The following is a 14065-nucleotide window of genomic DNA, read 5'->3' as shown; positions in this document are numbered from 1 at the left end:
CATTGTGGGGAAAGGCCTTTTCCATGTTTATACATCCAAATAGTGTCTGTGGTTTAGCAAATATGATATGATTTAATTTTTACACAATAAAGTATTTGTAAACATATTTGTGAATAAAATGATGCTCCATAACCCAAGGATTTTAAAATGATATGTTTCTAGTCCTCATGGTGATGAAATTGTGGACCAAGTGTAAACCAATGCAATGTCAACTCTGCCTGAGTCAGCAAACAGCCTAAAACAATGTGAACTGCCTTATTCATCTGAATGTGATTCATTCTAAAACCTTTAATTCTAAAAACGATCTGTTTTGAATGTCAACATTGTTCACTGTTTTACAACGGATAATTTTAGTACAAACATTCAGCTACCATGGCAAAAGGATCTGATGCAATGTTTGCTGTCAAGTGCATTTGATGATAAACTGAATGTTGCCAAAGTTTTGATGTCTAGAGCTTTAGATACTAAAAGTTTTCACATCACTTGTAGATTCCAAAATCTAAGACATGAGTTAAATTTACAGTGTATTAACCTGCATTTTTTAAAATATAATCAATATTACAATCATTTCAATTTCTGCTGTGATATTTTAGCCAAATTATTTTTGTACAGTATAGTTTATAACGGGAATATAATTGATTTATTGATTATTTTTTTATGGAGAATAAGTTCTGCATGTATTTTTGCAGAATAGGTAAGTAATGGGAAACAATTCTTGGTCAAGAGCCTTACAGCTCACTTTGTTAAGTGATTATGCACTTTACAAAGCACAGCTATAAGGAACACTCCCAAACTTGGAAGGGCCTGCACCTCCTTGACCTGGGGCGGGTGGGGAGGGAGAGAAAGGAGAGGGAGAATCATCAGAAAGGGAGTTGTAAATTTCAAATAATAATAAGAGAATCATTAAATAAGTTAGAAGCATTTTATGAAGAATTCATTTTTTCCACATTTGCACTGGTTTTATAGCATTTCTTTAGGTCACTGTATTTTAATATTGGGAAAACACAGAACTTCAAACTTGTTATATTCATATCTTAATAATGTCTCCAGTACAGAATAAGTGAGAGAGTGAACTTTTACACAGACAGAAATAGTTTGCATATTGGATTTCACAATAGCTACACAAGTACCACAGTGCCCATAATATACAAGCTCTCCTCCATACCATAGTAGCAGGTATGTGTATACACACACACACACAGTTTTCACATAAGCTAGCCAAATACCCAAATATCTAGCCTATGTACTACCATCTAGTTTAACATCAGTTTCCCCTTACCATAATGCTTGGACTATTTACGCTCAGCAGCATTCTCCTTCACTGTCCCCTCACCACCATGCCATGTTTAAACATACACAGATGATTTCACGTTGCTATCTCTTTACAGTAATACCCAGATATAAATGTGTGCCAGTTTCAGATCAGCTCTCTTGTTACTGTAATGCTGGGACTACATGTATACAGCTATTTTCACATCAGCCCTTCCATTACCATAATGTTGAGCGTCCCGCACCATTATATTCGCACTATATATGCACAGCTGGTTTTACAGCAGCCTCACACACTACAGCTCTGTGCATTAAAACTTTAGAAATCACTTCTTCTCTCATACATAATGGGTCTAATTCTCTACTGCCTTTCACCTTGCATAATCAAAGTGAGACCAGAGGGTGTATAAAACCGTATAAAATCAAAATGATGGCATTTTACATCTGTTTTGCACTCACTTCACCCAAGTATAAGACAGTGGAAGATCAGCCCCAGTATTTCAATCATAACACTCACATAAGTATGAATAAGAAATCAAAATGTGTTTTTCTAAAAATAAAAGAAATGCATTAATGTGGATTTAAGGTTCTCTGGAAACCATTTGGTTTAGTACATTTTTAAAAAAATAGTATATTATGACAATTGTGATTTCACACTCTTGAAAAATATGACTTATTGAGTATAGAAATGCAATAGGATATGACTTCAGGTTGCTATGTTATTTTTTTAAATTGAGTACACGTATTGAAATGCAGCACATGAAAGATGGTGTTTTAAAATCCATTCAGTTAAAGATTTCCTATATTTTTAATGCTTTGCTTTTATTGATGGTGTCCAGTAACCTTAACTCCATGGAAAAATAAACAGATACACTTCATGCTTTTATACCATTTGCACTCCTCCCAATACTTTAATGTGCACTGATACCGTATGTTCAAAAGCAAGACAGTACATTAGCCAGGATGTCTGAGACAAATATTTGCATAATACCATAGGAAGATGCTCTTGTAATAATGAAATGCTGCACTCAACATGCTTCAGGATCATATAAAATGAATATTTTAGTATTTGATGGGATCCAGTAGGATATATATATAAGGAAACATATGGTACTAATATGCGTCTGTATGGTCTTCATTCAGCAGTACAACAATGAATTTACTATACTAATGCAATCTTAGGAGGTCTATTCTCCTGTTGATGTTAACGTTAATGGGAGTTACAAGCTGGTATGAAGAGAATAAACCCGTAGGTGACACAGTTGTAAACGTTCAATATAATTTGCAGAGAGCTAGAATATACAGGAACATGATTCCCAAATGTAATTTCTATATAAAGATCAAATAAGTAACTTATTATTACACTTACAATACTTGTGGACTACAGTGTTGTTTCATATAGAGAGAAATATTATCCTATTTATAATTATCTTCCATTAGATTTCTTCTAACCTTAAAACTGAAAAGAGGAAATAAAAGATACACGAATCTGTCTAATTTTAAGGACTATTGTGTCATATACAGTTACCAAGCCATTTACTTATAGAATTATCTTGCATTATCAAAAATGTTGAGGTGCAACTGCATTGCATCATTGTACTTGACACATCTAACATCCACATGACTGGAATATGAAAGCTACACAAACTTAAGCTTCTTCCACATTATGAATGTCAGATACATGATACTGACAAAATATTAAATAGAACTCCATTGTTGTAGTTTAATGGAATACAAAGTTATTAGGCAGAGATAACAAACTGTATGAAAGCTTCTATAGAAAACAACTGAATATTTAAATTATTCTGTTTCCATAATTAGTCTTATTAATCTTATGAGCAAGACTGGCCCTATACCACACCCACAGGTGAGAGGTTTGGCAACTAGAGAGGCTAGAAATGCTTGTCATTATGTCAAGGATGCCAGGGGGGTTTGGCAACTGCAGGAAGGGGATCAAGACATTCATGGCTACTCGGGATGTGGGGTTACCTAGAAAGGTTTCATCCACAAGAAGGAGACACAGAGAGCATTATCTTTCAAGGGCATGGATCAAGTATGCCCCCAGCAGCTGGGAGCTGCAGGGCCCCACCATGGCTCAGAGCTCTGGGGCTGGCAGCTGTGGGGGACCCCACCACCTGTGGCAGCTGAGAGCTCTGAGGTCCCCACTGGCTGACAGCTCCAGCCCCGTGGTCCCAGGGCTGAAGCAGAAAATGTCACGGAGGTCTCTGGAAGTCACGGATTCTGTGACTTCTGTGACATAATCGTAGCCTTAACCATAGTATATGGATATTATTATAGTATGAGTACAGGGCCAGTGCAAGGAAGTTTCGCGCCCTAGGCGAAACTTCCACCTTGCCGCCACTCCCCGACCCAGCTAACCCCACCCCCCGCAGCAGCTAACCACGCCCACCTGCCCCCCCCCCCCCCCCCCCCCCGCGGCAGCTACCTCCCCTCTGCAGCTAACCCCGCCTGAGGAGCCCGCCCCAGCTCACCTCCGCTCCGCCTCCTCCTCTGAGCACGCCGGCACCGCTCTAATTCTCCTCCCCTCCCAGGCTTGCGGCGCCGATTGGAGGAGAATTAGAGCGGGGGCTGTGTGCTCAGCGGAGGAGGCAGAGTGGAGGTGTTCTGGGGCAGGGAGCGGTTCCCCTGTGCGCCACCCCCGTTACTGCGGGCGGTCCTCCCCGCGCCCCCTACCCCAGCTCACCTCCACTCCACCTCCTCACCTGAGCGGGCTTTTAGGTGCCTTCCACCACTAGGTGCCCTAGGCGGCCGCCTAGTTCGCCTATATGAGTACCTCAATTCATAAATCCTTTCTTCTTCCAAGGATGTGATGGTGTGTGGAATTGTTCTGTTGATTGGACCCATTCATTTTCTGTATACAGGGTCTGGTTTTAAAATTCCCAGGCTGACGTAAAGTTACTTAATTGTAAACATCCCGGACTAACGTATTTAGCTATAAAGTTGAAACAATGAAGTGTCTACCCTGGAAGTATGTATGCTCTGGTTTTGTTTTGTAAATTAAGTGTTTTGAAGGCATTCCTCTAAGAGATTTTTAAGCAGTTTTAAGTTTTAATAAAAATTAAACGGTATAAAACTTTTATTTAAACCTAAATTGCCAATATTAGCAAAATACTGGGACCTTCGGGCTCTTGAGTAAGAACCTTATTAAATGTCCATTTAGCCTTTCCATTGATTTCAGCAGGCCCTGGATCAGGCCCGAAAAGCAGACATATAAACAGCAAGGACTGAATCAGTAACCAGTACATCTCAAGTCTAAGGGCCAAATTCCTCCCTGGCGTAACAGCACAGAAATCACACAGAATTAGACCAAGGATGATTCTCCCTGTGTTTATCCAAACTGACCTCCTTTGTTCCCATTTTAAAGCGATATTGCTAATTATTTATCCTTAGGTATTACAAACTATCTGAACTATCTCAGGTAATTTGGAAGCAAATAAACCAGTTATTTTGCAGAAATGATTTCTTGTAGTCACAACAAGTGGTATCCAAGCTGACAGTAAGCAAACTGCAGTGCTTACAACAGTGGCTTTTATAGAAGCAGTTTAGCTTTAGATATAGAATGTCTGTGTCCTAAGTGTTCATGGGGATTGTCAAAGTAACTCATAAATAAAAGCATATTTGTACCTTCTTTTAGATCCAGAAATAAAAATTTACTTGTAATAATGCTCCTATTATCCCCTACAACCAAATTCTTTGTATGTCACAGGTGTCAATTTTTCATTTTCAAAATCTAGTCTCTATTTTTCTCTCTCAGACATAACTCTGAGGCCTTTTTCACCATGCTAGGCCACGACTGCATCCCTCTGTTTAATCCAGTTCCTCTGCAAACAATGAAGTCTCAGGCAGTTTTAATTGACTCAGAGATGTTACACTTCAATTTCCCATATGTGCCACTAACCCCTCAACTGTCTCCTTCATTAAATGTCAATCTTCCTGTGAGAATGCTCCCTCCTTTTGTTGTTGTTGGTTGTGCTGTTTTCTAAACTGAATGGTGGATGGGCATGGTTCAGGGGTGGGGGATTCTTACCTGCTGCTTTGGCAACATCTGCAGTTGTAATATTTTGGACATTTGAGTGCATTTTGAAGGTCACAGCTGATCCCCGTATGCTACAAAAAGATTTAAAAAATATGAGATTTGTAACAAAGAAATACAACATAACACTTCTTATCAAAAACAAGACTTTAAAAAAAAGATGAATTTAAGCAACACTATTAAGGCATCATTTATTTCTTTTCCTTTTAGTTCATTAAACACATTTGCAACATCCATGTAAACCTTTATATGTGTTTTGTTTTAATGTATCATATGTCTGAAATAACTTTACAGATATTAATTAAGCCTCATGACACCCACCGTAAAGGTACTGTGCCTGTTACAGAGATGGGCAAACTGACGCACAGAAAACAAGTGATTTGCCCAAACACCACACAGAGCATCAATGGCACTCAGAATCCAGGATTAAATCAGATGTCCTTTCTGATTCTGCCAGCCTTAGCTAAACGTAGCTTATGTGACAAGTAGCCCCATTAAAACCAATGGATATCTGGAAAACCTGCCTTATAGTGAGAGACAAAAGAAGCTCAACAAAGAGAAGGTGAAGAGATGATTTGATCTGGGTCTACTATTACCTTCATAAGGAAAAGATTTCTGATAGTAGAGGGCTCTTTAATCTACCAAAGGTGTAGTGACGTCCAACTGCTAAAAGCTGAAGCTAGACAAATTCAGACTAGAAAGATGGTGCAATTTTTTAAACAATGTGAGTACTTAACCACTTTTCTAGGGATCTGTTGGATTCTCCATCACTTGACATCTTTAAGTCAAGTCTGGCTAGCTCTAAAAACATCTACTCTAGCTCAACTACAGTTATGAGCCTGCTGCAGTAACCATTTGGTGAAACTCTATGGCCTGTGTTACGTAGGAGGTCAGACTAACTGACCACCATGGCCCTTTCTAGCCTTAAAAGTCTATGAATCTATGAGCAGTTTACAGAGCACAGTACTAATCAGCATGATAACGAATGGTAAAATCATAAGCATTGTGTTTGCCAAAACAAATGCCTCAGTGTATTTTTTTAAAGAAAAGTAAATCAACATCAATAGTTCCATACTCAGAAGTACCCCAATAATACCAAATGGCTGTGCATGTATGATGAAGGGGATAAAATTAGAATGAAAACAGATTTAAGTTACAGGCTTCGTAGATTATTATAAAGAGTGAATAAAAATCAGATTGTATATATTTTTCATAAATTTTCAAATACACTGACAATTCCCTTTTTAAAAACTCACCAGGTAATGGAATGCTTTAGAAGTAATCGTGTGCTGTTTTAGTACAGCTCAGTGCAAGGCTGAATAGCTATGAAACTTAGCACCATGATAAAAGTTAACCCATACAGTACATGATATTTGATCTACTTGGTTGTGACAGAATATACCCCTGTGTTCACACCCAACACACTAGTGTAATAATGTTTGTACAAAGTCTGCCGTGTGAGGTATCATTTAAAAACTCATAATTTGTTGATCAGTAATATCATAGCAAAATGCGTGTAGCAGCGTTATATGTGAAGTTATAAACATAAACTGAAATCATGACTAAAAGTATGTTTCCTAGGTAAGTCTGGGGAATGGCCAAACCAGTTCCTTGGAGACAAAGGATAAGCAAGGCTGATGGACCATTAACTGCTAAGTGGCCATTCTTTGTCAGGAAAGGGGGAAGGGACAAAAAATCTATATCTTAGCAAAGAAACAGCATGGAATTTCCTTCCACACAGACTGCCTGTCACCTTGCTCCCAGCTGGAAATCCTTCTCACAGGGTGGGGACAGGACTATAAAAAGAAGGGACAAACACCCCGCTGTCTCTCTCCCTGCCCATCACATTTATTGCACCTGAAGAGATAAAGGAAGCAGCCATTGGACTCTGGTGGACGGGTCCTCACCTAAAAAGTTTGTTCAGTAAGACTGCTGAAAGCATGTGGTAAGAACTTTGCTTAGAATCTAATGTAGTTTGTTAAATTAAGCACCAGTAAGTATTTTATATTTATTTTTCTTGTAACCATTTCTAACTTTCATGCCTCATTACTTGTACTCACTTAAAATCTCTCTTTTTGTAGTTAATAAACTTGTTTTATTGTTTTATCTAATCCAGTGTGTTCAAGTTGAAGTGTCTGGGCAACTCCATTTGGGGTAACAAGTTGTGTGCATATTATTCCCTTAAAAGAATAATGGACTTAATATGTTTGCACTGTCTAGGAGAGGACTGGGCAGTACAGGACATATTGGGGGGAAATCTGAGACTGGGAGTGTATCAGGGTCACCCTGTGGTAATCTTTAACGCTAGTAAGAGCCAATGTGTGGCTGGTTGGCTGCAGCACACACACACAGAGACATAGCTGGGAGTGACGTACATGCTGGAGGCTGTTTGTGAGCAGTCCACATTGGACAGTCCACATTGTCTATCATTGCATTATCTGAGCCCTCTCGCTAAAGAAACCAAGGAAGCCTTTAAAAACCCAGTCAAAAAGCTAGTTGTTCTATTACACTTTTGGAAATATACATACAATATTATAAATAGTTTTCAAAGCTACTGTAGAAAACCAGAAGCTAGAAGCCAGGACTTAGGCTAGGAAATTTCAGTTCCTGGCAGTTAGCAAACTATTACATAGCGATTAAATAAGATTGTTATTAGAATTACCCCTCTGCTCTAATAATTCTGACCCTGGACTAGCTGTGGGCACAATGAACACTAGCTGCCATCTCCTTTACTCACATCACATCCAGTGTGCACATTCTATTCTGAGCCAATGAAGATTGACAGCAATCAATCAATTTTTCTTCAAGTACTTTTCAGAAAAAACAGAAAGGTCTATTGCTAAAATGACAACTCAGATGCCCAGTCACCAATATCAAAGAAGTTTATTTTAATAAATGATGAGTGTCTATATGTTTCGTCAGCAGCATTTAAATAGTATTTTCTATATTATAATACTTAACACGTGTATGCACTTGCATTTCATCTGAGGTTCTTAAAGTGCGTTGCAAACATTCAGGTCACTGGCAGATTCTGGCCATGAAGCTGAGGTAGTTAGCCACAGGAGAATCACCCACTGTAGGGGCACCCTTAGTAGTAATGGGTATGCTCCTAAGCTGTCTCCCACCATCTGCTGCTCTAAGGCACATGGCTGGAGCTGATGATTCTGCCAGTTACTAAAGACAGCCCTTCTTTGTGGCCGATTACATCACACTATCATTCAGTGAACTGTGCAGATGAAACTGATCATAACTATAAAACAATGTGGGACCAACCTACAATAGAGCCAGTCCAGGATCAGGGAAGCATAAAAGCCAGTTTTGCATCCCCTCCCCAAGCTTCACTAGCCATTCCACAATTGTAGCCAAGGATCTGGACATCCGGATCACACTCAGAGGAGATATTAACCCCCACAGATGAGTCAAAAAGAGCCTCAGTAACTTGCCAGGGTCACAGAGTGAGTTACTGGCACAGTTGGGACTAGTAAGGTAAAAGTGTGGTCAGGGAGTTTGGCAGCATTGTGTACTTCTGATTAAGATTTCTTTCTATCGTCTTGAGCTATTCAGAGCCTAAAATGGACTCCTACAACCTAAACATCTGGAACCAGCCTGGTAGGTAATCCAGTAACAGTGCAATGTACTGCCATGAATTGAACAAAAGCTTGCAGCCCAAGGTCCTAATCCAGAATGTGTGGGGAATTTCATAGAGGCAGGATGCTCATGACCTTGGGTGGGAAGGAGCATGTCATGTTACTCTCTAGTGACTCCATCTGTCTAACTCAAGAACATGACACAATCTAGGGTAGGAAAGAGACAGTAATCTTTCCTCTGCTGAAAACACCTGTCACTGCCCCGGAGGGCTTCTGGAAAAGTGCAGGGAATAAAGATGAAAAACAGTTGGGGTTGGAAAATTCTCAGGGGACTGAGAAGATATTGGTGAACTCCTCTTCCCACAATGGGAAGAGGAAATCAAAGGTTTTCAAGATCCTCAGTAATCCATTATGATGTGGGATACTATTTTGTTATTCTACAGTATTTAACTCTTGAATGTACTGTAAAAAGATTTACTGGAGGATAAAAACATACAACTTTTTAAGGCATATTTACTGTACATGGATAACACAGAAATTCTTTTCAGTCCCCCTCAGAAATTGTTGACCATTGGCATTAATTTTGGTTAAAAAAAACCCTGAGCTCATTAGACAAAATTGCATTTACTGCTAGGTGTATTGGGAATGGTCTTACAGCTTCAGGAGCTCATAAAATAAAGACTTTTCTCATGGGGGTTTTCTGGCAAAAAGCACTCAATAAACAAACATTTCAATAAGAATGCTTGTCCTCCTGGGAATCCTGCATTGTTCATTATATGTAGGAGGAGTGTGTTACACCAAAATATAATAATATTTGACTGATAAATATTTTTAAGAGAGCTTTAATGGGAGTTGCAGTCTTTGAAAAGGGTGGAAGGTGCACAAAATGCACCTACGACACAGTGAAAAAGAACCTGAAATTAGTTAGCAGGGATCAAGATGGATTAATTGCTTGTTCTTGATGCTGCCAAGTACACTGAAGCCTAGCTAATATTAATGACAATTGTCTTTACATCACTCTAAATACTGAGGCTCACTGAAGTGAACACTATTGTTTATGACCTGATGGATTGCAAACAAACTGTTCCCACAAATCACTGATGATTCTGCCAGTTAGTAAAGGAATCCCTCCTTTTGTGGCAGATTACATCACACTAGCATTCACACTGAGCTGTGCAGATGAAAAAGATCATAAATATAAAGCACAATATCCAGCTTGAAAGATCAGAACAAGCAACGTGGTATTTCTTCAGCTAAAAGAGAAATTAAAAATGTCAGGAGGCAGCACATTTCATCTAAAAATACAACACTGCACCTAAGATTTTTTTAATACCGTTTGAACTGGATTCTGCTCTCATTTACATCAATGCAAATCTGGAGTAAACTCCCTTGACTTAAATATGAGAGCAGAAGTTGGCTCTTAAAATGCATTCCGTCTAAATTACTGTAATCACACATAACACTTCTGATAATACTTTTGCTAAAATGTTTTTCAGCAAAGGTAGGCAAATCTGGCTTCTAGGGTAATAAGCACGAAATGCTCCCTGTGCAAAATGTAATGTCTGTTTCAATGATCTGCTAAATATATTACTTGAAATGTACAGACTAATTACCCCCTCTGTTGGCTGTCAAAACTTCTGCTTTTTTGTTTTTTAATTTCAGTAATGTTTCCTTCAGCCATATTAGTTTTTTTTAACAAAGACATTCAAAGCCTATTGCAAATTGTCACCCTTATGTGCTATTGTTTTCTATTCTGTTTACTATAGATGAAGTAATTACAGTGTTTGCACTGAAATGACTTGAAGGTTGATTGCTGATTTAATGCTACTCACACATATAAACCTGGTGGGGAGGGGTATTATCCATCTGAAGGTTAGAAGGTGCATCTTTCAACATGCAGAGGAAGTAAACAATATGTCTTGTGTTAATATATAAGTATTTCCTTCCATTCATTGTTTTACAGACCAGCAACATTTTTTGTTGAATTTTGCCTGTCAACAAATGAACTGCCTGAAAAAACAGAGCTGCAGTATGATCAATATGGCAATGTCCATATCACTTTCAAGCCTTAGGTTACAATTATATTTTTGAATGACAGGACTTAAATCTGTATAAATTATGTATCGAGCTTTGCATGCCTGTTCTTCTCCCTCATGTGTATACTCCTTAGTACCACAGTATCATATAGGTTTGCTGTGAAATACAGTTACAGTCTATCATACCCCCTAGTGGAAAAGGATTTGAGAAACAAGTGCCAACATGGTTATGTTTATTCTTAGTGACAAGACATGGAGCTGATGCCAGACAGAAATGAATTTGAAGCTGGACCACATTTTTAAAAAACAATGAAACATTTTCCTTGAGACTGGGGGGAACAGTGGATAATTACCACATTAAATATTCTCTTATCAACCCTGTTTCATAATACAAAGCTGGTCTTAATACAACTCACATTTGAAATTCGAAACAGTACAGCCCTATGTGTTCATTTAAAAGATCTTTAATCTTTTGGGGTTAAGAAAAACAATTAGTAACACTCCAGAGAACAGTGCAAACTAAATTTTATAGCAGTGAAGGTAATTGTTTTAGGGAACGTTTGGCAGGCTTGAACTAATTGCTTGCAATGTTTATACATTTCTGTGTCTGTTGTGTTTAGAAATTTCAAGCTTAGATCCATCTTCAATACTGCATGGAAATCTCCTTTTCTCCATGGCATCGTAAATGAGCTGAAAAATTAAGACTCATGCACTTCCACAAACACATAACATATGAAATGCATCAATATTTAAACACACACACTTATATTATACATACAGAGAGAGCAAATATCTAATGGTGGCATTTTCATGATATGGAACGTCTGCATAACACTTGACTGATAGAGCAAAACAAAGCCAGAGGTGTGTTGTGTTTGCTCGTCCCTAAACAATATAGATCCAGATTCACTGGAACACTCTGGCTGGTTTTGCACGTCCCTTTTTAATCAAACCAGATGCAATCCCATTTTAAATGGTCAGTTAAACGCTTTGAATGGAATGGTGCAAAGGACTCAGGTTGTATTAGTGAACCTGATCCAAAATGTATATTGCATGGGTCAATGTCTCCAATGCTATACTTATATCATATGAACTGGTATTTCAGTAAAAGAAATTCAGGCAAACAATTCAATAAGTAAGCAACCCTGTTCAGACACAAATCCTACAAAAGACCCTTCCCTCAGGCTATTTGTTAATCTCCCTCAAGAAAATTAGTCAGATTGCCTGCATGAGAATCCATTCCGTGCTGGAGCTCAACACAAATGGAGGTTATTTACTGTAACTGGAGGTTCTTCGAGATATGTGGTCCCGCACATGTACACATGCGCGCAATGTGTCTGAGTACAGAATTTCCTCAAAGCAGCAACCATTGGCCCACATTTGCAGTAGCTCCTCACATTCCCAGCCCAGGGTATAAGAGGCAGTGCAAGTTGACCTCTTCGGTTCTTACTTCAACCTCTTCTTACTTCAAATCCAACAGGATCTGAAGCAGATGGGATAGAGGGCAGATAGTGCAATAAAGATATTCCACGCATTTCAAAGAATCTCCAGTGACAGTAAGTAACCTCCATTTCTTCTTCAAGTGAAAGTCCCTATATGTATTCCACATGTGGATAATTGGCAAGCAATGTTCAGAATGGAAGTGGGTGCAAGGAAGCTGGTAGCAAAGATACTTCCAATACTGCCAATCCCCCCATTGCATCTGCAGCTAAGGCATGAACTAGGCATAGTGTGTCAGAAACATGTGGATTGAACTCCAGGTGGCTGCTCTGCAGATGTCCTGTTGTGGAACATCTGGTAGGGATGCCGTGGAGGCAGCCTGTGCTTCTATAGAGTGAGCTGTGACATGACAGGAGAAAGGATTTTGCTATCTTGTAGCACTCTACATTTGTTTATGAGAAGGTCATGCGATACAGTATCAAAAGTCTTACTGAAGTCAAAATATACTACATCTACCACTTCCCCCATCTGCAAGGCTTGTTATCCTGTCAAAGAAAGCTATTAGGTTGGTTTGACATGATTTGTCCTTGACATATCCATGCTGATTGTTACTTACCACTTTATTATCTTCTAGGTGTTTGCAAACTGATTCCTTTATTATTTGCTCCATTATCTTTCCGAGTACTGAAGTTAAGCTGACTGCTGCTCTGTAATTCCCCGGTGTTGTCCTTATTCCCCTTTTTATAGATTGGCACTATATTTGCCTTTTTTCAGTCATCCAGCAGAGAAGGCAAAGAAAGAGTGACCACTTCATCCAGGGATGATGATGAAGGAGCTGTCAGTACCTGTGGATCCGGTTCCAGCTCTTCCTCCTCATACACTGACAAACTGGCTGGTGAAAGGAAGAGGAACTGTACGACTTTTCAGAGGGCCCAGATGCCTGCCATAAGGATCCCATGAACTGGAGTTCTCATAAGATGAGAATGAGGGGTCAATCGGTTGCGAGTGACCCCAAGGAAATCAGTACCAGCAGTCCCTGGGGTGAACGGGGGTTGTACCTGGAAGAATGGCAAGCATAGCACCTCAACTGTCCATCAGGGCTTAACTGATTCCACTGAGATACCGGTGTGGCCATATCCTCTGATTCCTCTGAGTCAGAGAACTGCTCCATTGGTAGCAGTGGTGCCATCAGTACTGGGGAAGTCATGCCAGATGGTTGGAAGTGAGACAGTTCCTGGGCCAGTGATGTAGACTCCTCTGGAGGGAGTAAGGACATTCTTCAGAAGTGGAGACTGTGAATAAGGGAGGAATATATCTTCCAGTGTTATACAAGTCTCAGAATACCCTGGTGCCCGAGGGGTTCCATAGTTAACTCTGACATATCCAGTGCATCTGCAGTGACCGGATGGTCTTTAGATGGATGAGGCTGTATCCACAATTGGTCCGGACCAGCACTTATAGATGGAACCAGCAAACAGGAGAAGGTATCTGTACTTGCGTCTGTCTTTGTAGTGCTTGTATGTGTAGAGGCATGTAGGGGCAGTGTGCTGAGCCCAGAGCCCTGATTAGGGGGCGGAGCTTGGCTGATAAAAGAGGCCTCCCAGCCAAGCAGCGGCACAAGCAGCGAGCAGCGGCACCCAGGAGCCGGCAAACAGGGATGCTAACAGGGGAGATTGAGT

The 14065-nt window shown here is 39.7% G+C and overlaps 1 protein-coding gene across 1 annotated transcript in view; it reads right to left on the bottom strand.

The window, feature by feature from the left end:
* PTPRN2 (protein tyrosine phosphatase receptor type N2) overlaps positions 1 to 14065 on the bottom strand; it is a 959094-nt gene that overhangs the window by 489251 nt on the left and 455778 nt on the right. Inside the window, exon 11 of the mRNA XM_065400104.1 lies at positions 5318 to 5397. Within this exon, the coding sequence (XP_065256176.1) occupies positions 5318 to 5397 (80 nt within the window). The remainder of the gene's footprint in view (positions 1 to 5317; positions 5398 to 14065) is intronic.

Source organism: Emys orbicularis, chromosome 2, assembly GCF_028017835.1.
Source record: "Emys orbicularis isolate rEmyOrb1 chromosome 2, rEmyOrb1.hap1, whole genome shotgun sequence".
Classification (NCBI taxonomy): domain Eukaryota; kingdom Metazoa; phylum Chordata; order Testudines; family Emydidae; genus Emys; species Emys orbicularis.
Note: the sequence above shows the minus strand (reverse complement) of the source record. Positions and strands in the feature narration are given on the sequence as shown.